This window comes from Dermacentor variabilis, chromosome 3, assembly GCF_050947875.1.
Source record: "Dermacentor variabilis isolate Ectoservices chromosome 3, ASM5094787v1, whole genome shotgun sequence".
NCBI classification, from domain to species: Eukaryota; Metazoa; Arthropoda; class Arachnida; order Ixodida; family Ixodidae; genus Dermacentor; species Dermacentor variabilis.
In genome coordinates, this window is record NC_134570.1 from 214,851,815 (window position 1) to 214,875,489 (window position 23,675).

At 49.2% G+C, this 23,675-nt stretch overlaps 1 protein-coding gene across 1 annotated transcript in view; it reads left to right on the forward strand.

The window, feature by feature from the left end:
* Positions 1-23,675, forward strand: part of LOC142575018 (testis-specific serine/threonine-protein kinase 1-like) — a 127,439-nt gene that overhangs the window by 73,511 nt on the left and 30,253 nt on the right. The window contains exon 4 of the mRNA XM_075683992.1: positions 8,404-8,630. Coding sequence (XP_075540107.1) covers positions 8,404-8,630 — 227 coding nt within the window. The remainder of the gene's footprint in view (positions 1-8,403; positions 8,631-23,675) is intronic.

Genomic DNA, 23,675 nt, shown 5'->3' on the forward strand with positions numbered 1-23,675 from the left:
CTGCCCATTTGCTACGCTGACTTTCATTTTCTGTTCTTTTTTATGCGAGGCAATGAGCGGTATGCTAGCAATAACAGCGATGCGGCAGCGTCCGAGCTGCGATGCACGTTCGATACAATGACGAAGTTAGAAAATAAAATAGTTTGTTAAGAAATGTGGCCTATGAACACATGCCGTTCGGGGCAGAGAGATTTATGATACGCGCGACGACTGCTGAAAAAGTACGGTGTTCTACTTTTGCAAAAGAAATGTAGTTATTTATAAAGCGGTACACGTGCAATATTTGCAGTATGGCAATAATGCGCTCTCTCGCAACTCTGTAGCAGGCTATGTGCGCTCGAGCGTTGTTAGCTGTTCTGCATTGGGTTGAAATTATGGGTTTTCATGTTGTAATTGTGTATGGAGTCGTTACCGTAGAAAGTTCCTTGTTTGTTAGCCTTTATAACAGTGCTTCCTTAACAAAAAAAAAATAAAATAAAATACGCATTGCATGAAGGAATGCAGCATCTCCATTACAAAGCTTTGCAGGCTCCAATATTGCTTATACTAAGTAACGTAGCGTCCACATTCAATAGCTTTGAAGCCTCTAGTATTGCTTACCTTCTGTCTGTCATTCTACGTATTGCAGGAATCTCTACCATTTCCTCAAAATACACTGCACAGCCAAAGGACATCATGCATGCTCAAGGGCAAAATTATAAGTATCAGAAGACGATTGCAAGGCTTCGAAGACAGCAGGTGAAGACCCCCAACACAAAGTGCTTAATTGTAACTGTTTAATGACGAACACACTGGCTTAAACATTCGAGATGAAGATGTTGGTGCGTGCTCAATTATTTTTGCAGCAATATTATTTCGGCATGCTACCATTCACATAATTTTGCTGTCCTAATTCACCCCCCGCAGAAGTACAAACGTCAGATTTTTTTCCTTCTAGAACAATCCCATTTTGAGCAAATTAATTGCTGTCGTGTATTTGCAGTTCTTTTCATTATCTGGATAGTTGCAACACGTCTTCTATGTGTTTTGCTTCTGCAAAGTTATTGCCATCACACCATTCATTTCCGACTATTTTCCATTATACCGGTTGGTGTTGGGCTGCTGAGCACGAGGTCGCGGGATCGAATCCCGGCCACGGCGGCCGCATTTCGATGGGGGCGAAATGCGAAAACACCCGTGTGCTTAGATTTAGGTGCACGTTAAAGAACCCCAGGTGGTCAAAATTTCCGGAGTCCTCCACTACGGCGTGCCTCATAATCAGAAATTGGTTTTGGCACGTAAAACCCCAAATATTATTATTATTATTATACCGGTGTCACACGACCACTTTCGATCGCGAACAAGTCCGATCCGGATTGAAATTCGCGACTGATATTGGCGCCATCGCGCAGCTTGCGCAAAAGAACCAATCGCGACTGAGAAATTCAAATCGGATTGGGCTTGATCGCGTTTAAAAGTGCGCCGTGTGGCACCCGTATTACTTGCATTTCGCTGTTTCTTGCTGTTTTCATGTATGCCTCTTACAATATTGCTGCAATAAATTGTCTGCTATTTTCATGTTCTTGGCTATGCAAGTTGATGTATATTTAAGGAACACGGCACATTTATTTACGATACACCTTTTCGCGTGAGTTACTAGACGTACAATATCATAAGCGATAAAGTTCTGCTTCCTCAACAGTTGGCATGATTGTTGCGCTAAGTTACAGCTTGAAACAGCAAATATGAATTTAAATAAAACTAACATGAGTGCAACACCTTTGCGCGCTCGTCGTCACAACGCATAAACAGCGGCACAAGCGCCTGCATGAAATCACGCGATTTAAGCAAAGGTATGGGTCACAAAAAATACAAGAAACGAAACTGAAATTGCAGAGATTCGGTAGCGTTCGCGACCATCTTGGAGGGTGGTGCGTTTCGCCGATTCCGCTAGGTGCGCTGAGAGCCAAAGTCGGCCGCAGGCGCCTATGGGAGTGTCCGCTCTTTACGTTTACTATGTTACTCTATGGTGTACCCATGAGCCGCGAGAGCGCGTCACGAAGTGGCACAGCTGACTCTTCGCTGCTACCCTCTCCCGTGGCGCAAGAGCATTCGCTACATCGGCCTGCAGATTGACTGCCGCTTCAACTTCAATGCAGCCGTCTCTCACATCTTCAAGCAATCGAGGAAAGTTGCAAGTACCGCACGCTCTCTTCTCGCGCGTGGATGCGGATGTACGCCGCATCTTGCCCAGCGAGTATGCAACTCTGTGGCCACGTCAAGGGCACTCTACGCCCTCCCCATCAGAAATGACCGAGCTGCGAACTGGAACGCTATAGACACGCAGGACCGTGCTGTGGTGCGAGAACTATATGGTTTCCCTTGCTCCTCCCAAAGTTGGTGCGACCCTCGCGGAAGCACGCAACTGGCCGCCATCGCTTCGTGTACGAAGGCAGGCGCTCCACCACAATGAGTGCCTACAACGCTCACCACAAGGCCAGCGGCTGGTCTGGCGACTGCGTTCCCTGCCTAACTCGGGTATGGGGAGATGCGCTACCGTGTTCTCAAAGCTCATCAGGTCGTCGCCACTGCTCGTCTCCCTCCCGTACCTCTCCAGTCTGCTCGCCGTTAACACCATGGTACCCAGCGTCGTGTCAAAGCGCCGAGCCGCGGTGTGCGCCATTAGGCATGAGATGGCCTCCCTATTCCACGAGCGACTGGAGAGCGCCGGCTTGTGTACACCGATGGCTCGGTGGCGAAGGAAGGGACCGGTGCTGCGGCTTGCACGGTGCCAGACATCTCGGAGGCACGCCAGTGTCGACTCCGCTTTACCGCGTGGTCGACGGTATCCGAGCTCGCTGCTACCGACCTCACTGGCGACCTACTTCTCCAGCATCGGGGTGTCGTGGCGGTGGCTATCCTCAGAGACTCGTGCGGCGCTCTGCATACTGGCCAAGGACTGCGTCGGAGTGCCACTTGTTCTTCGCGTGTGCTGCACCGTGCGACACCTTGTCAGCCAAGGCTGCGGCCCTGGTCTCTAGTGGGTGCCGGCACACATTGGAGAGAGAGAAGTGGTTCTTGTGGGGGAAAGGAGGAAAGGCTGACACTATCTTCTGCAACCCTTGCACCCGCAAGGGTTGCAGAAGTGTCATCGTGGGATACTGCCTTAGTGTCGTCGTGCTTTTCGGCGACACTAAGGAGCGCTGGTAGCTCGTTGCGACCAGGAAAGAGGTCTTCCTGCCGTGCACAAGGAAGCCCCAGGCGTCGGAACTCCTGCAGGAGACGGCCATGATGCTGCAGGTAGGCAAGACAGGCCAGCAGGAGGTGCTCGAGTGTCTCTGGGTCACTATAGGAGGCACAGGCTGCTGAGTGGATGATCTGGAGGTGAGGGCGGTGGGTCGCTGTCCAATAGGGGCCAACTTTCAAGCGTAGCAGGAGCGAGCTTTCCTTGCGCGGGAGGCCGTGCTGTGGAAGAGGCCGTGGAGTGCGGTCCAGCGATACCAGTTTGTCCGGGTGGCAGGCGATGGGTGCTAATGCATTCTGTGTCTCGTGAAATCCACAGCCATTACAGCAGGGCTAAGAGGGTCTGTGGAGGGGTGGGCACTCTTTGCAAGACTTCCTGCCTTCTCATTGCCCGAGATACCCCGTGCGCCGGAATCCAGTACAGCAATAGTGAGCACCCTGCTTCTTGGAGAGCTGACAGTCTTCACGAGAGCAGTAGTGACCCCAAGGCTAGCCTTTTCAGGTCTCTGCAGGCAGACCAGGGCCGCCTTGGAGTCGCAGAAGATGGCTGCCGGGGTAGCTGGCAAATCCTTTGCCAGTAGGTTGACAGCAAGGTGGAGACTTACTACCTCTGCTGCAGTGGAGCTTGCATGTCCCGGAAGCCGGCACAGCTTGCTCTTTTGTACAGCGGGTGCAACGCAGGCTGCTGTCGATGAGCCCGTGTCCGGCATCAGGGATCCATCAACGAAGATGAGCAGATGGTCCCCAAGTCTCTCATGGAGGAGAGAGGGAGCCGTCTGCTGTAGGGCACATGCTGGGGAGCGCCTCTTGGAGACACCTGGCAACTCCGTCGTGATGGAGACTGGTGGTCGCTGTGGTGGTAGTGGTTGCACAGCATTTGCTCTCGTGCCCCCTATGACTTCCTCATAGAGACCACAGAGCAATCCCATGTGTGAAGCAGCCGGCAACGTAGGTGAGTCAGGAGGGCTTGGCCAGCTGGTGTAGTCTGTCAATGTGCCGTAGCCCCTGTTGCAGGAAGAGGAGTGACAGGTGCCAGGCACCTGCCTCAGCGAGAGTGGCAGCCACTTGTGAGGTGCGACGAATGCCAAGGCAGAGCCGTACTGCTGAGCGATGCTGAAGCTTCCGCTTCCGAAGGCGAGGTGGGGGTAGTGGCACCAGTGGGAGGGCATACAGCAACCGTGAGGTGGCTGCAGCCTCGAAGAGCCGCAGGGCCCGCCTGGTGGTACAGCCCTGTTCACGGGTAAGAAGCGCTGAGAGTGCCTTGTGGAACCGGAGTGTCTGGCTGTACAGGGCCTTGGAAGCTGGCAACCAGGTCAGCCGGGGGTCAATACGCAGCCCCAGGTAGGTGACTGCCATGCTCCACAGAATCTGGACGTCCTCTCCAGGGCACAGCCGGGCAACTGAGCGACAGGCTGCTGTTCAGGCATGAAACAGCAAGGCCTCAGTCTTCTGCTACGAGATGGTAAGGCCAATGCTGCACAAGTAGGCAGCAGTAGTGCCCTCATCCCGGCACGCGAATCGAGGCACCCTACTGGGTGCTGCGCGGGTTCACTGGCTGCCGTGTACTCCTTCGAGCAAGGTGGAGCGCTCGGCGGCTGCTTGCAACGCCCGGTTGCCTCCTTGTCCTCGTTCTCCGTTGCGTGGGCGCGTTTGCGGCAGCTGGACTGGTCCATCTCCTCGTTATCGGAAGGGGGGAGCGGCATCGAAGCATGGGGCTCCTATACCAGAGGGCCCTCCTCGAGATGGTCCGAGGCTACCGCAGGGGCTGCCGGTGCCATGGTGTCTCCGAGTGAGGCTGTAGGCTGGGATGGAAGCGCAGCGAGACCGATGGAGGTGGCCCGTTCACGGCGCCACTCTCCAACACGGTGGCGCAGACATTGGGTTGCCGGGCAACGAAGAGGCTGACTCTCTCGCCAAGGAGGCACATGGTGAGCGCTTCCCCCTCACCCAGCTGGTGGCAAGTTTCGACGCTGGCAAAATGGCCCATGTACGCAGCCTCACAGCGCAACACCCCGACCAGTGCTTCGCGGCAGGAACGCCCTCCCGTCTGCTCCCGCGTGCGGGTCTCTCGTGCTGATTGCAGTTTTCTGCTCCACTTGCGCATCGGCTGCTACGGCGCAACTGCGCGCACACACAGGCTCACAGGGACCGGCAGCTCCGTGTGTAGCAACTCCGACGATGTGGAGACACTAGCGCACCTCTTGCTTCGCTGCCCTGCCTTCGGGGCCGAGTTGGCCGGGTTCTGGACGACACTTACCGCCGGTACGGCGTGCCATCCAACAACCTGCAGTGACTACTCTTCCCCAATGCTCACAGTTCCATCATCAAGCGTGCATTTGCGGCATTGCTTCAATTCTGTGACACAACAAACCTCAGAGCGCAGCTTTAGGCTCCGCATATGCTTCTCCACTATATATATATCTTTTATTACTATTACTTTCCACCTTCTTCCTTCCACCCCACTCGGCTTTCTCTCCCTCTTTTTACTCGCCCTCGCCTTCCTCGTGCAGTGCTGTGGAGGTGACCTCGCCCGAGAGTCAGTTATCACGCTCCGCTTCTTACTTCATGTTTCCTCATAAAAATCACTCAGGCACACACAGCTCTTCATGTACAATGACCCTGATGGTCTCTTAAAAGTCACCACACCCCAGTTCCTTGTATGCGCACGGCGGCGTAAGCACTTGGCGGTTATATTGCTTAGCTCGCATTTCCAGGGTTTTCTCAATCATCGTTGCCTCCGCCAAGAATTCAGCTACGGTCTTCGGTGGGTTGCAGATCAGACCGACGAAAAGTTCTTGCTTTGCACTTCGCTTCAAGAAGCGGCCTTCTTTCTCCTCGGAAATTTCCGGGTTGGAGTTCCGGAAAAGACGGGTCATCTCTTCCGGGAAGATGGCGATGGTCTCACTGGGTAGTTGAGCTCGGGTTTCCAGCAGAACATCGGCCCTTTCTTTTTGGACAACGCTCCTGAAGACCCTCAGGAAGTTACTGCGGAACAGGTCCCACGTTGTAAGGGTGGACTCCTGGTACTCGAACCAAGTCCTGGCGGCATCTTCCAAGGAGAAGTACACATGGCGTAGCTTATCCTCAGAGGTCCAGCTGTTGAAGGTCGAGATTCTTTCGAAGGTATCGAGCCAGCTTTCCAGTTCCTCTGACAAAGCACCACGGAAGGTATGGGCCTCCCTGGGTTGCTGAAGCGCGATGGGGGACGCTAGAGCTGCAATTTTGGTTGTCAAGCTTGCCACGGTCTTCCTGGTTGGATTTGGCAGAAGTCCGAGCTCTGGGGGCAGTCCTTGCAGTCTGCGGCTACTAGCTCGCTGGTCTTGGGCGACGTTGGTGTCGTATTCGGGTTTGGGGCTTGGATTGCGGCTTTGCGGGGGCGTTCGGTACATGAACGTAAAGAACCTCCACCAGAAATCACGTAGTAGTGACGGTGAAGGAGGCAGCAAAACTGTGATTGACGAAACTAGCGTTTTATTGGGCGAACTTCTGCCCTCAAAAGCAGTCTACACTCAAAGAACAACGATAGCGGCGAACACATGCGGCCATTGTCCAAAATCTGATCTGCCGGTCAAGCGCTTTGCTTTTATGGAGGAGCCATCGAAGGTTCGAGACAAATCGCTTGTGCCCGAGTGTGCTCCAGAAAGTCCTACACCATTCGCGTCGCGCTTACATGCCATCAGATTACACAAGGTTCGGTGAGAACAGACAGCAGATAGAAGCATCGATAGCATTCCAGAAACTTTCGATACATGCAGGCGCGTCGCGCGTTGAGTGATAACATTTGTTAGGCGGCAAAAAGCGCTCACCCGGAAAACATAAACAAGTCCACGTGTCAATATGACATAACTCTGAAGCGTCAACTCATATTAGCAAATGCACATGCATGTCCAAATCAGTAAGCGTATGCAAAACGGCCCTGCAACGGTTATTTTACACAGTGGCCGTTACATTCGATTCCGATGCATACCTCACCGCTTAAGAAGTTACCGAGTTCGTACATATAAGCATCCTTTCACATTCGCGCCGTGCTCAAAAACCGCAACACGAGACATAAAATGAGATATATAATCACCCCATTTCAATACGTGAGCAAAAGCAGCTGAGTCTTATTCAGCCTAAAATATGAATTCCTTCCTTATGCGTTTTCAGTAAGTTCAACATAACGCGCCCAACTGACTTCTTGCAGCATGACGCTAAATGCTTGCGGCAAAGTTTCTAACAAGCACTTGAGTGGTCGCAGATTACCCATGGGCGAAAGATACCGTAAAGCGCGCGGATTATTATAACGATAGCATGCCGCCAGCAATATGACGCCTTCTGTTATGCGATTCCTTATTTCAACAGCGTTCCGCACACAGTAGACTTCCAAACTGGATAAATTCAAGAACGCAAAACGCACGATAAGCACGCTCCGCATAAGCTCGGAATAATGGGCGGGTAAAGAAACCATTTTATGCGTCCCCTTGCCTCAATTCTTATTCAACATACCATGGTTCTGGCAGCGTTTGCGATTTTTAAAGCACTTACGGATAGCGGCAAGTGGCCAAATCACATGCAGTTATCGAGACCAATGGCTTTTTCGATTGACATCGAGATACGCAGCGCGCTTGCCTTGTCCGTTGTCAATCTCGTCGGCTAAACGCCGCGATGACTTCCTGGCGATAGCATGTCATATACGCAGAATGTGCACGTAAGTTAGAATTCACTTACCGTGGATGATTTGCTTTTATATCCAACAGATGACGAAAAATCGCAGGTTGTCATGTAGGCTTCGGACGCGAAACCAAAGACAAACTTGTGTAATCCATTTGTTGCTACACTGCATGGAAGAATGTTTACGTTGTCTCACTCGTGATAACTTGCGATATTTTTTTTAGGGAAATGAAGGAGAAACCAGACTTGACCATCGCTTGTTGCTAATTATTTGGTTAGTTTCGACTGTTCGAAAATAACCAAAGTTCATTATTGAATACGCTTCGGTAGTGTGCAGTATTAGATTCGTGTTCGCGACTGTGGTTATTCGCACATCCCTAGCAAGAATGTTTCGAAGTGCGTGGCGCAGACTGCAACGATTTCTGTGGCCCCATTTTGTTGATGTATACATACGATCAGACTAAATTAGGCAAGACTGTGGTGCGTGCGCCATGACAACAGGCACAGCTGCTGCAAATTGTCTTTCAGCTGACGAGCACACCAAGCGGAAGGAGCTGAGCGAGACATTCTGCGGCAGTGAGGCGTACGCAGCGCCCGAGATTCTGCAGGGAATCTGCTACTTGCCCAAGCTAGCCGACGTGTGGTCGCTGGGCGTTATCCTGTACGTCATGGTGACCGGACTGCTGCCGTACGAGAGCAATGGCCTCCTGCGGCAGGTGCGCCTCCAGATGACCCGCATGGTGCGTTTCCCGAAGGTGAGGCTGCCACTGGAACCAATGTGGCCGCGAAGAATTGACAACTCAAAGGAGCTCATTGTCCTCTGATCTCGTGTTCCCCGACTTAGCGGACAGTTTTTGCATTGATGTGATAGCAGTGCGTCCGCGAAAATACCTAAGTTCGACGACAAAACTTGCATGTGATCAAGTAGCTCTGTAAAACGAATAACATGTCAACATGTACACGTACAAGTAGCCTACGTGGCGCAAGAGAGTGTGGAAGGGGTGAAATAACAGAATAATCTGTTTTGTTATAGTGTGCCCTTGTTCGCTTAAAATATTGTTTCAGCTCATCATACTCATTTCCGCATTTTATCGCGATACCAATTATTTAGATATTGCAGGCGCATTTCAGCCACCATCGCCACGAGCGAAAGTCTGCGAGGTCTCGCGCGCACAGGTATGGTGGCTAGAAGAGGGATTGTAAAAGGGGAGCCGCCAGGGCTTCTCTGGGGCGCTGTCGTCGTCGGCAGTGCACAGGGTCCCCAGCGCGGCGGCCGTGCCAAAAGCACATAAATACCACAAGACCTGTTCACTGCGATCCAGGATGCCATGCTACCTGGGCCAGTATAACGTAAAGCAATTGCAATCTGTTTTTATTCTAAATCCACCATTGTCCCTCGCTGATTGGCCAAAATTTTTCACGCCGCACCCATTTTGCATGTCTGTCAAGCGACGTGAGGAATCCTCAATAACCGACACGTCAAAGTGATGTTTACGCACAAGTTATTCATAATTACGTCGAAAAGAACCTGGCGATATCTTGGAATAACGGGAAACTGCCTCGTTCCATTGGGAAAAGAAAATGGCTGCCTTCTTGTTGGTGTTGGCGGCGGTGGTACATTGAACTAGACGCAGAGGCAGCGACGCATAGGGGCACCTGACGCCTCTGGTGGCGAAAGGAGTCGCGGCGCTGCAGTCGCCCACTCTTGCATGCGCCGCCTGTTGTGCGGCTCGAAAGCGTTTCACAGGTGGTGCTTCGCCCGCTTCCTATGAATGTCAGGTGCTTTTAAATTCGTGAATGTTATAGTTCGCGTCAAAAGCAAGAAGGCCGGCGGCTGATATTGTGCGACATCGTGCGTTCCTGCAGTTCTTGTTGTACAGGGTCTCACTTAATATGCTGTTGAAATGGGTGCCAAGGGGAGAACATTCCCACAATGTAACTGCTTAATTTTAACTTCCTTTCGTTGTTACGCAAACTAGGATTTGCTGAAGCAAATCAAGCAGCGTGTCTTTTTTAATGCAGGGTATTTGTTCTTGTGCCCGTTACCATAAAAATTAATGCTGTCATTGCACTAGTGCTGAAAACTATTCTAGATATCATTCTTAAGCGCCCTACAGGCTCTTCGTGTCTCCCCATACTCCGTGATGCCTGTATGGTGAGCATCTAGTTACAGATTACATAGACCACGGAATTGTGCCCCATTTGTGGAATGCTGTACCCATATCCCCAGTGACAAAAATTGCCCCTTATAGATATCTTATCAACATCCACTGTTACGACGTCGATATCCTAGGGATGTGTCGAATACATCCTGCGAACGCCCCTCACATGGCCATTTGTTCGCACTTTCCGTGTCCTGCGGACATCCGTTACATGTCCACGAGGGACATTATGTAGACATACTGCGTACATATTACGGGCATATGCCATACTGTTCACTGTAACGCAAATAACGGTCGTAGCGCATGGTGATAGATGCATTGGCAGAGCGCCCACGCATCAAGAACGCATACATTGTGTGCACACGATACACGCGCGCACGTGTGCGGATGCGCAGTGGACTCCTCATTCTCCACGGCCTTGAGCCAAGCGCCTTATTGAACGAATTTAGGTTTTCAAAGTAAACTGCGTGAGAAAATTCGTGTTCGACGTAAGCACGAGCTGCACACATGACAGCTTCGAAATGTAATTTGAACATGCGAGAAAACATAATTATATTACGAGGAAGCTCATGAAACTTAGCTAAATTGGGAAACAAATATTCACCTGCATGTTACAAAAGGTCCATGTGGGATAACCTTGGGACATTCGTAATAAGATATCCAAGACTGACGTCCACTAGATGTCTTATTTGTATCCGAAAGGTGCCTGGACATCGGGTCATGATTCGATGTCCTATGGACGAAGTGTTTTCACTAGTCGTTAAACTGCTCGCCAAAGCATGGCCTCCATCAAAGCGACAATGAGCTGCTGTTCCATGTCAGTGAAGGTACCGCTCGGCTTCCAGCCTCATTGTTGTGCCAGTCCTCTCCTTCTGCTCATTCGTGTTTACTGTACGGGCACGACGGGATTTCTATAGATGAATCGCAGTGATTTTTTTCAGAATAAGTGGCTTCTGTGGACATATGTGACTCCAATTCGTGCCTACAAATTTTCTTTGCTGCTTTCCAATTCGTGAGCCTTTCTGTTCGCGTCAGGAGCAGCAAGTCCGGTTGTTCGACGTTATTCATTAGCGCGCTTTCTGTTTTCGTCTAAGGCGTCGCCTATAATGTGCTGTTGAAAGATGTGCCAAGGAGAGAGCAAACGTGCATCGTAACAACTTCATTTACGCTTACTTTCGATGTTGCGGGGACTAATTAGGTAACGTTCCCCTGTCACGCGGTCACTTGATTGCAATAATGTTCGACATGATTCTGGTCACTCGAGTTCGTATAGACTGTCGTCTGCGTCCATAAGCTATAAGCTATACAAGCTCGATCCTGGTTGCTGAACGTATAGCAGTGATCATTTTCTGTCGTGTTGAAAAAATTCAATCCGGGCGGCACTCGATCGCTGACGAAAGTGTCCGTGTTCTCGACAGCGCGGCTAGGTTTCAGCGGCGAGGAGAGACGCGCTATAGTAATTTCAGAACACGCCTTAGCATCTGTGGCAAAAAAACAATACGCATATCACTGTCTGATCGTAAGCAGGGAACACAGACCAAATAAACGAAGTGCTTCGGGCCTGAACAAAACCCCCTGTGCGCGTCAAGCATATAGGTACTTCGCAGTGTATGCGAGCGTTTCGTCTGCTGCTTTTTCAAGATTGGTTGATGGTAGCACCGCCGCTACTGGCGACGCCGCCGGAACAACGCGGAAAGTGCAACTCCCTGCACTGCTACTTCTAGTACGCTGTAGCGGCGGATCGGCAGCTCGGCCGTGGGAGAAATGAGCCCTAGAACGCGGCTGACATGCCACACGACCTGTTTCGGCGGAACTTTCGCCTAAAAAAGAAAGCTGTGCGATGGCTGTTCGACGAAGTGGCAGGGGGACTCGGAGGCGTGCCAGCAACAGCGCTGTCGGTGGAGCGACAAGCGTTGTGCGCTTTGCGGTTCTTCGCCACGGGAAGTTATCAGGCCTCGGCAGGAAGCGAGGAGACGATTTGCACGACCCAGCCTGCAGTCAGCAAATGCGTGGGACTCGTGGCAGAGGCAATCGTCCACGCCGGAACCCGCAGCGATTGGATCCACTTCCCGAGGATGTCGGATGAGGTCGTGAAAGATGAGTTCCTTCGACGCGGCGCCGTTCCCGGCGTCATCGGATGTGTGGACCGCAGCCTTATCGCGGTCATCACACCGAAGGGCGAGCAGAAGGTGGTTTTTGCGTGCAACAAGGGGTATTATGCCCTAAACACCATGTTAGTAAGTATCGGTCTTGCTAATTTGCCCGTCGTAGCAACGCTTGGCTGATGCTGTCCATGCTGTCGTCAGATCTGTGACGCAGGCATGAGGATTCTTGCCGTGGATGCTCTGCGAGTGGGGTCGGACCACGGCGCTTACGTATGGAAGGCTACGTGGTTGCATCGTCTGCTGCAGGAAGGACACATTGCTAATACCATCCAGCACCTCCTCGGTGAGCAAAGGGAAAACCTGATACAGTTGCAATTTTGGCTACATGCATTAAAGTGTTTGAAGTAGTAAAGGCAAGGCGCAGAAGACCAGGACTCAGGAAGAAGAACACAAACGACAGACCGGCGCCACTCACAACTAAGTTTATTTTCGCAACAAGCCTGCCTTATGTAGGTTATTCACGCCAAGTCAAGTACAAAACTTTAGAAGTAAAAAACACAGCAGTCTATCTTCCACTCAGGAATGTTATCTGGCACATATTATCGGATGAGCAAACAAGAACCACACGTGGATCAGCATAGGAGGCAATTGATCTGGTGTAGTATTTCTTCAAGCCAATGGGGACAAAAACCAGTCATAAATAGTACCGTCTACACTTCACTACCAACCAATGTATCCACAACGAAACACGCTTCAAACGCCTAAGGCCCAGTCAGTGATAAAACCCGCACGACTATGGGAATAATGACCAACGAATAACACGAAAAAAAAACATGAAAAATGCGTCTAAGTACAGTGTCAGCGTCAAAACTAAAGTCTCTAATAGTCACTCACGTAAAAAATTGATAAAACATGTGACCGCGCGAAAAAAACACACGTGACAAACAATGAGATGGACAGAAGTGATGAACGATAAAGGTCTAAAGAAGAGCGTCTGCGTCAAAAAAAAAGTGCAACAAAAGCTTAAGAGCCACTAGAAAATCGTCAACAAAATAAAACTAGTTAAATAAAAGGAAGAAAAACGGTAAAACCAAATGAAATCACTCTAAGATGATGCCTAAATGAAACCTTCTAATAAAGTCGTCTCCTTGTCACTAAGCATAATGGACGGCCTGCTGACGCATGCGTTTCCCTCTTTTTTGATGAAATATGCTTCGACAATTTCCCGCTCAAACCTGTCTTTTCCAAGCTTCAAAAATTTAGTTTTGTCAAACTGAGGGCGGCAATTAGAGCAGTCTCTGCAATGCTCTGCAAGGAAACTCCCTTCCTTGTTGCGCAGATTACGACAATGTTCCTTTGCACGCTCATTGAAACATCGACCTGTTTGTCCGATATAGCTGCGACCACAGCTTAGAGGGATTTTGGTAGACTACACGCGTCCTGCATTCAGTGAACTTCTTCTGATGCTGAATTGAACAAGCCGGGCGTTTCTCTCCGTTCATGGGACAAAGCTTAGACAGCTTGCAAGGCGCGGAGAAAACAAACTGAACGTTATGTCCACTTGCCACTTTCTTAATGTTGTGCGATACCTTATGAAGGTACGGAATTACCGCAACAGAACTGTGTGAAACTGGCTCCCTGATAAGAGGCGGGTGCTTTTGTTTTTGGAGCATCGTTTCGCAGACAGCTGAAAGCAGACATGGCGGGAAGCCTGCCTGTTGTAGTCGTTTCACTTAGCGCTAAAGCTACTTGACACCAAATGAATACAAGACTTAGTTAAAGCCGTTTGCAGAGAATTTGTAGCAATTGCACCCCTTACAATCTTGGAATGGGCGCTCTCAAACAGTAGCAGGCCTTTCAAAGAACGCGGATTGTACATCCAACAAATGCCTTCCTTTGGAAACACTAGCCTGATATCCAAGAACTGGAGTTGACCACAGCTCGGAACTTCCTTGGTAAACCTGAGACCCTGACTGTGGTTCGAGACGATAGTCATGGTTCTCTCAACGGTAGAAACTAATTCTTGCTCAGGGACGTCCTTCAATATGACCAAGAAATCATCAACATATCTGTAAATGGACACTACACGAGGATCACAAAGATTAAACTTTGTGCCATGAACGGAGAGAAACGCCCGGCGTGTTCAATCCAGCATCAGAAGAAGTTCACTGAATACAGGACACGTGTAGTCTACCAAATCCCTCTAAGCTGTGGTCGCAGCTATATCAGACAAACAGGTCGATGTTTCAATGAGCGTGCAATGGAACATTGTCGTGATCTGCGCAACAAGGAAGGGAGTTTTCTTGCAGAGCATTGCAGAGACTGCTCTAATTTCGCCCTCAGTTTAGCAAAACTAAATTTTTGAAGTTTGGAAAAGACAGGTTCGAGCGGGAAATTGTGGAAGCCTATTTCATCAAAAAAGAGGGGAACGCATGCGTCAGCAGGCCGTCCATTATGCTTAGTGACAAGGAGACGACTTTTTTAGAAGGTTTCATTTAGGCCTCATCTTAGAGTGATTTCATTTGGTTTTACCGTTTGTCTTCCTTTTATTTAACTAGTTTTATTTTGTTGACGATTTTCTAGTGGCTCTTAAGCTTTTGTTGCACTTTTTTTTAGACGCAGACGCTCTTCTTTAGACCTTTATCGTTCATCACTTCTGTCCATTTCATTGTTTGTCACGTGTTTTTTTTTCGCGCGGTCACATGTTTTATCAATCTTTTACTTGAGTGACTATTAGAGACTTTAGTTTTGACGCTGACACTGTACTTAGACGCATTTTTCATGTTTTGTCCGTGTTATTCGTTGGCCATTATTCCCATAGTCGTGCGGGTTTTATCACTGACTGGGCCTTAGGCGTTTGAAGCGTGTTTTGTTGTGGATAGATTGGTTGGTAGTGAAGCGTAGACGGTACTTTTTATGTCTGGTTTTTGTCCCCATTGGCTTGAAAAAAGACTATACTAGGTCAATTGCCTCCTATGCTGATAACGTGTGGTTCTTGTTTGCTCATCCGATAATATGTGCCAGATAACATTCCTGAGTGGAAGATAGATTGCTGTGTTTTTTACTTCTAAAGTTTTGTGCGTGACTTGGCGTGAATAACCTACATAAGGCAGGCTTGTTGCGAAAATAAACTTAGTTGTGAGTGGCGCCGGTACTGTCGTTTGTGTTCTTCTTCCTGAGTCCTGGTCTTCTGCGCCTTGCCTTTACTACTTCAAGCATGAACCAACTAGCCCAAGCAAGAGTTTTACTTGAGCATTAAAGTGTGCTTGCGCCGCAACAGAATGCTGAGGCCCGAACCACTTATGTTATGTTTGAAGTACAGTACATAGGCGACATAAGCCCTTGAAGGGATGTCAACTTTTTTTAATGAATATCACACGAAACAGAAAGTGACAACACACAATTGGTGTGCCTCAAACTAATATTTATTATGTATGTGCAGTTTGAAACACAACACAACGCGTTTATTCTTGCCACTTTATTTTTTGCGCTAATATTTGTTACAGAATGCAAAACCAACTTTCCCGAACAACCACCTGGCTAGGTACTACTAATTGACATTTTACAATGTACCAGCTATTTTTATGTGTGCAGAACACAGCAGTGTCAGATGCACAGTCTGTATATTCTTATATTACAGCATGTGTGTGGTAGGCACATGTTACATAAACCACGCTTCACTCGCGCATCCTAGTGCAGACATACGTGACTTAATACTGTATTTATGGTCATGCAGGTGGCAGCGGATACCCTCTGGAACCATGGTTATTGACATAGGCCCCAGGCCATCGTCCGACGCACAGTGCAGAAGGCATGGACAGCACGGCACATGCTGCCATGCGATACGTAGTGGTGTGGTGTTCGGGATTCTGAAGAGCCGCTTCTGCTGTCTTCTGTGGTACCTTGCACTCCACAATGAACCGGACTGTGCAGTCAGCATCGTTGCAGCATGTGCAGTGTTGCACAATCTGTGTCTTGATGAAGGTGACAGCTTGTTGCATGATGTCTGTGAAGGTAGCTGCAAAAGCAGCAGTAATGATGGCTACGGTGACCCCCTCCCAGAGGGAGTTCTCCGAGTCAGGGTATCGCGTAAAATGTACTTCCCTGAATGTGCTGCCCAGGATGGTGTTAGTTTATTCGGCACAGCGCGGCAGCAGCACCAGCACTACTTGAGAAGGGTACGCAGGCGGATGCGCCGGTAGCAGCACCCACAGTAAGCTGCTGTCAGCGCTGCATAAGTGCCTGCAGCGTCAGGCACACATGCCTAATAGAAAGAAGGAACAAACGTGAACATGTTTCGGCAATTAGTGACTGGTCTCCTGTTTCTCATCACATCTGCTAAGGTATCAGTGTTTTCACGCAGCCTGTGTCAATTAGCTCTCACTACTGGAGATAATTCTCTGCGACACAGAGCCCATACCGCTACTCGAGGTTAAAGTAATAATACCGTGCGCGATGCGCTCGCTTCGATCACGAAAAGGGGGCATCTCAGTAGGTACATATCGGCAGCGCTCTTCGCAAATTCCTGCAAATCATTTTGTAAATATTACATGCTTAAGAACTTCTTTGATTTACCTGCGAGAAATGTGTTTTACTGGCAAAAACTTGCAATGAAAAAGCGATAAGTTAGCCCGCATATTTTGTGCAGCTCCTCGCTCCATCCCGTCATACTGCCTCTTCTAGGCACTATAACGCTAGGGAGGAAAGCGGGGACGAAGCGTGCCGCCTGTTCGTATGCACTGTGTTCTCGCCGCTTAGTTCGTGTTGAGGCGAGAGGCAGCGCGAAGGTCAATTCGCTCGCTGCTGTTGCAGCGCTTTCTAACTCCAGCGTTAACACAGTGAGTGTGCGCGGACATTCAGTGAGATATGTTCATGTTTGCTTGTGCGCGCATGACGCTGAACGGTGTGACATTGTGCTACGCCATCGCTGGATCATGTTGGAGGCTTGTGGCGAACCTCTGTTGCCCATTACCGAGGAGAAAGGTGTTCATCAACGCACACAAGAGCGAAGTCGGATGAATTTGATTACAACCGGCTTACATCGAAGGAAGGTCAAGATGGTTGTTCACCGGGTAAATCCCAGGTGAACATGGACCATATCCATATGGCCGGTGGTCTTTGGTACGCCGCCGTAATCCAACTACTTGGAGGCCTTGGTATGGGACTGCGTCCATGTGAGAGAGTTCAGTTACCGCGCTGTTAGGGCCGGGGTCTGGTTGCGCATTCCTGCAATCCAGCTTACAGGAGGCTACAGCGCGAGAGTCGGTTCTTGTAAGTCGGTCTTGGGAAAAGTCCGGCGACCATTCATGGTCCAGAGGTGCCTGAACGATGCGGATGGTTGCGTCTCCGTGTAATCCAGCTTAGGTGGAGTCGCTGCCTCTGGACGAGAGCACTACCCACCTCCTAGAGGTGCGCCACGGGCAACGTGCGGGTGGCTTCGGATGCTCGCGCGGCTATGAGGGAGAAATCGTGCTGAATACTGGGATTCGGAGGGCTGCAGCAGTGCAAGGGGGAAAACAACGCGGTGCATCACGCACAAGGGCGCCCAGCAAATTCGCGTGGGTCATCAGCCCCTTGCTGCACTCCAGGTGCAGTGGAATGTGCCTTGGTAGGAAGAACTGGTTCTGTCTGCAAGAGCAGTGGACGACGGCTAAAGAAAGGGGGTTGAGTTGTCCGAAGTTGCAAGTGGTAGTGCTGTGACAGTGCTGCTGCGATAGGAGTTTGGGAAGGTTGCATGGTGACGTGGCTGCGCCCGAACAACTGGGTCAGCGTAACTCAGGAGGGACGGCGGTATCAGCAGTCAGCACCCATGCCTGACCAGGGGGGGGGGGGGGGCAGGAGGGGCGTCCCTGCATTCTATGCGGCCCAACCGACGCCTGTATCCAGACGCTTGAAATTGGTGAACCCTGCACCAGGGGCGACGAAGGGTTACCGGAACAACGACTCGTAATAACCTTGCTTTCCTGTTGAGGCTAAGACAATTCTAAGCCCAACTTTGTTCAGGTGAAACCTGCAACAGAAAAGGTCACCGGTAGCCCGGCTAATTTGTAAATTAGTTTTATGCTAATTTGTTAGCAAGCGAATGATTAAGAGTTAATGGGGCTGGTAAAACTACTATCCTTACTTCGCATAGCTGTCTACTAAGTTGCTATCGCACTCGATGTTTCGCCTTCGAGGCGAAACTGTGACTATTTTTTTTAACTATCAACAGTTCTTCTATTGAGTGCTTTTTATTTCTAAAGCATACGAGCGCCAGCGAGCAAGGACAGAAGGGAGACAACACCCTAATGCGCTACCTATTTAACACATGCACAGTGGCGCCCCCTCATCCAAAATTTAACCATCCAAAGAAGTCATCTCCTTATCTAACAAGTCAACCGAAGGGCCACTAACACACGTATCACTATTCCGACAGATCGCATGAGCCTCAATAATCTCTCGCACATCTTTATTCTTGTGCTTCGTAAGAACCAAGCCGGACCCATGCACCAGCTCACAGCCGCATTCCTGACAGTGAGTTGACATATGACCGTATTGCTTATTTCTCGCGTTTAGACTATGTTCTCGCAACCAGTCATTAAGACGCCTTAATTTCTGTGCAATGTATTTTTCCCCACAGGACAGCGGAAGCTCATAAACAACAACTTCTATGCAACCCACTGGTGCTTTACGATGATTCGTAGAGCATACTACAGCTGGTTTACGGTGCGGGTCCGTTAACCAACATACTCTCGAGAGTTTTTCTGGCACTGAAAAGACCACTTTTGTGTCCACCCGGCTAGCCATTTTATTAGGACTATGTGTCGTTCTATGCAGACAGGGCACTACCGCTACCTTCGCCTCTGCGTTACCTCCGTTGACTTGCCGCGTGCCGAGCTGTGCTGTCTGACCCGCCTCTCTTTAGCAGCCCATCTACCACCAAAACCTGCAATGACTCCGGAAACCCTGCTGCTAATAACCTTCCCGAGTGATCCATTCTCTCTCTACCTTCTGTCCTTGCTCGCTGGCGCTAAATATGGTTTCCAAGAGCACTATAACGTAAAGCTATTCAACACTTTTCTATTACAATTCTGCAATGAGACCTCCGCGATTGGTCGACAACTTTTTTGGACAACTCCCCTTCACCTGTCTGTCCCGCGACGTCACGAAAACCGCGATAGCTCCCCATCTGATATGACCTGTACACACTGATTATGCATGATTTCACCGAACAAAAGAAAATAGTTATTTCCGATTCGATGCCTTTTCGCCATTAGCTCTCGGCTATTGGTCAAGAGTTTTCGGGCTGCACCCCCTTCACATGCATGTCCGCGAAGTCACAGAACCGCAGAGACTCACCGCGTCAAAGTGATGTGTATGCATAAAAAAACTTAATATGCCGAACAAAAGTGAATTTTCTTCTCAATAGCCCCAGGCTTCCCCATTCCGAAGGGAATAAAAGATTGCTGCCACGGATAGCCCAGGCACTGGCTACTCGAACCTGCCGGAGAGCATGGATCATTTGCGTATAACAAAACTTTTTACGTGGCCGTGTAGCATTTTAGAGCAGGCTCGGCACGTTTACGACCTCGTTCTGCCAACTCTTCTTTGCTAAGGATGCGTTTTAGCCTCATTCTTGATCTTCCATTGCATGCCGCCGTGATTTTCGACCAGCCACCAAAAGCTAAGGGAAAGTGGACCAATCGCAGACGCTGGCTCCACCCTCTTCATCCGGTTATCGATTTTCAGTGCAGGGGCTGGCCCTTTCGATTCCCTCTCCACTCAAATAACGCGCAAGTTATGCCCCTCTTTATAAACACACCTCCTATTCAACTATTAGATCATTGTTCCTTCCTTGGTATCAAGCTTGATTCCCGCTTAAAACTTAATTTGCATATTAATGAGCTACAGCGGAAAATTTACTAAAATTACTAAAAGCTTGATGTTTCTTTGACTTGACTGCTTCGGTCACATCATATTATGCCTTCATTCACAGTCATCTAAGTTATTGTATTGCTTCCTGGGGTCAAACATATAATTGTTACCTTTCTTCCCTCCAACATGTACGGAATCAAGCCATTCGCATTCTCACCTGGAGCAACCGACGTTCACATGTTAGTGATCTGTACCGGAAACTGCACATAATAAATATGGGCAATACTATTAAATTTGATGTCTGCACAGTTACTTATCAAGCAGTTAAAGACCATAACCTTCTCAAATTTGTTCTTATTCGACACCTCACTAATTCAACTATTACGCGCTTTTCCTCCAATAACAATTTTATACACCTATGGTACGAACTAACTATGGTTCGCAAAGAGTACCATTTGTTTTAATCAAACTTTGGAATTCTTTGCCTTTTAACCTTAAGTGTGCCTTTTCTATATCATCGTTCAAACATCAGCTTCGCAATTATATGTTTAACCTATAGCACCGTTTATTGAATATGTCTTTTAAAACACAACTTCAACTCTGTCGTTTTTAACACTGTTTGCTTCGTTTCGTACTTCAGCTTAAGGCTTATCCCTATCGTTTTATATTTTCCATTGTATTATCCTTTTGCCTCATTATGTATTTGCATTTTTGTATTTCTATAATTCACTGCTTTTTTGCTGTCTAGTAGTATTGGTGTTTTTTTAACTTTATAAAATGTCACCCTACAGTGTTTACACTATGGGACCTTTTTCTGTAGTAAATATGAATATTTTTGTATCTGCATTAAGTATTCATTAAACTTCAAACTTGAGCGTGCTCCTCGCTTTTTGTTAGCCAATTAGGTAAGACAAGCCGCTCACTGTAGGCAATGTTATTCGGTTTTTAAGCAAACAAGAGGGACCTCCTATGAACGAGGAGAGCGTTTGATTGGTGTATTCCGACAACCCAGCGAGTCATCGCCCGATGCTTGCATCGGCGGTTGCGCAAATGTGACGTCAGGAGATTGGAATAAAAACATATTGTAATAGTTTTACGTTATAGTACCCCGAGTCAGTTTACCAACACGCCCAACAAATGGCAATGCTTTTTATTTCTCCTTTTCCGGTGCATTCCTGTTTTCGACACTTTTTTTTGTTTTGTTGACTCGAAACACGGGGACACGTGCGGCGTGTGAAATCTGCATATGAAACGTGCCAGTGTGCGCTTGCAAAAGGTGAATAAACGTGGTTTCGTGAAAGACCACAAAAAGACAATCATGACTAGACTGCAGCGCTCAAAAGCGTGATAGACACGTCTAGCAGAAATAAGTAAGCGCTGACTGGCAATTTGGTTAATTTGCATGCAAAAACAATTAATTATGGTGTCTTACGCACCAAAATTATCGTATGATTATGAGGCACACCGTTGTGTGGGATTCCGAATTATTTTAACCACCTGAAGGTTTTTTTAGCATGCACCCAATGCATGGTACACAGGCCTTCTTGCATTTAGCCCCTATCGGAATGCGGTCGCCGCGTCTCAGATTTGTTGCCTCCCCCTCAATTTTAGCAGCGCGGCGCCGAAGACCCTACGCCACCAAAGCAGGTTCCGCAAGAGCACGCATATGCGCCATATCACTACTACACATGCAAATAACCAAAGGAGCTGGGTGTGCAAATGTAAAGATCGATCAATCAATCGATGACTGAATGAATGAATGAGGTTTAGTTTCACATAAATAAGGTATGCATAAAGGCATTCTTATGAAAGTGAATTCCACAACTCATCCACGAGCTGTTAGATCGGCTTATATATTTATTACATTATTAGTAAAAGAGTAAGAAGTAAATACCGCTGTTAGCAATATAGAACATCTCATTAAATCAACTTTACTGCAAGAACGGTAGGAGCAGGAAACAACGAGTACTGAGGTAGCTTTTAATTATATTTAATGAGAAGGAAAATGTGCTGTGCGGTTTTAGTCATTTTCCTTTCCCTTCATCCTCCGGTAGCTTCAGTACTAGTTAAGGAGGGAAGGTGTTTAAGGTCCGAAGTCGGCGCCCTTCGATCGTTAGAGGGCGCAGTGGCAGCGCGAAGAAAGAGCCGTTGTCCGGTAAAGAGACTCTTTACTCAAACGCCGAGGCGCCTGTCCGAGTCCAAGCCCGAACTCCGCTCTCCCCCGCAATGAAAACACGACTTTTTAAACCCTCAGTTGCACAAAAGAGTCGCAAACCAGCCAGTAACACATGCGAGTTCACATAATTGCAACCAATAACACAACCACCGTCATGCCGCACACGGCATTGGTGGTAACAGTGGTACACTTTACAACACGCCAGGGAATAGGATTGCTCAGAGACGTGTCAACTCCCTCTCCTCTACGTTAGGCTCCGGGTATCGGCCCTTGATGTCCTCCCATTTTCTCCTGCAAGCGGCCGCTACACAAGCTGCCCGAAAATGTTTCAATCAGTAGATCTTGCGAGGGTTCTGCGCCTGGCCTAGGTCGCTGACGGTGCGTTCCATTTGTACTAGTTTGGCAAAGACAAGCTGCATCTGCTGTATGAGGTACGCTAGCGACACTGGTTGGGGTTGCTGCGTTGTCATGGGCTGCATAACGGGTGCGTTCGCTGGCTCTGGCATGCTGCTCGATTGTTTTAAAAGTAGTGCCTCGAGGTGTGTCATCCTAAACTTAACCTCATCTAATTCTCTTTTGAATTGCCTGTTCTCGTGTACTACCCTTCTGTATTCAGGCTGTTGCATGATCGGTGGTGTAACACGTGTATGTTTGGCAGTGGGAGATACGACTTGCGCCCAGCTTACCTGATTCGCCTGTGGCTTGCTCTGTGCCAGGGATGCTCGGGGTGACTTGCTTCTCGGATAGGCTTTCGCCTTCGTGTTCTCCTGTGTGGTTGGTATCGGCCTCGACGTGGACCTTCGACGCTGTTGCCCTGGTTTTCCGTGCTCCGCGCGGTTTCTCAATGGCGTGCGGGTTCTTGAGCGGCTCCTGTGGGTCGCCTCTCGTCCATGCGACCATTCTCAATCTTCGCCCTCCGAGGAGAACCAGCGAGGGGCTGGCTTGTGAGGTTTCTGGGGTAGTTTCACTGCCTGGTGAGTTACTTCTGGAATGTGCACTCCGAAGGTACGGCGCGTGGGAGATACGACTTGCGCCCAGCTTACCTGATTCGCCTGTGGCTTGCTCTGTGCCAGGGATGCTCCGGGTGACTTGCTTCTCGGATAGGCTTTCGCCTTCGTGTTCTCCTGTGTGGTTGGTATCGGCCTCGACGTGGACCTTCGACGCTGTTGCCCTGGTTTTCCGTGCTCCGCGCGGTTTCTCAATGGCGTGCGGGTTCTTGAGCGGCTCCTGTGGGTCGCCTCTCGTCCATGCGACCATTCTCAATCTTCGCCCTCCGAGGAGAACCAGCGAGGGGCTGGCTTGTGAGGTTTCTGGGGTAGTTTCACTGCCTGGTGAGTTACTTCTGGAATGTGCACTCCGAAGGTACGGCGCGTGGGAGATACGACTTGCGCCCAGCTTACCTGATTCGCCTGTGGCTTGCTCTGTGCCAGGGATGCTCCGGGTGACTTGCTTCTCGGATAGGCTTTCGCCTTCGTGTTCTCCTGTGTGGTTGGTATCGGCCTC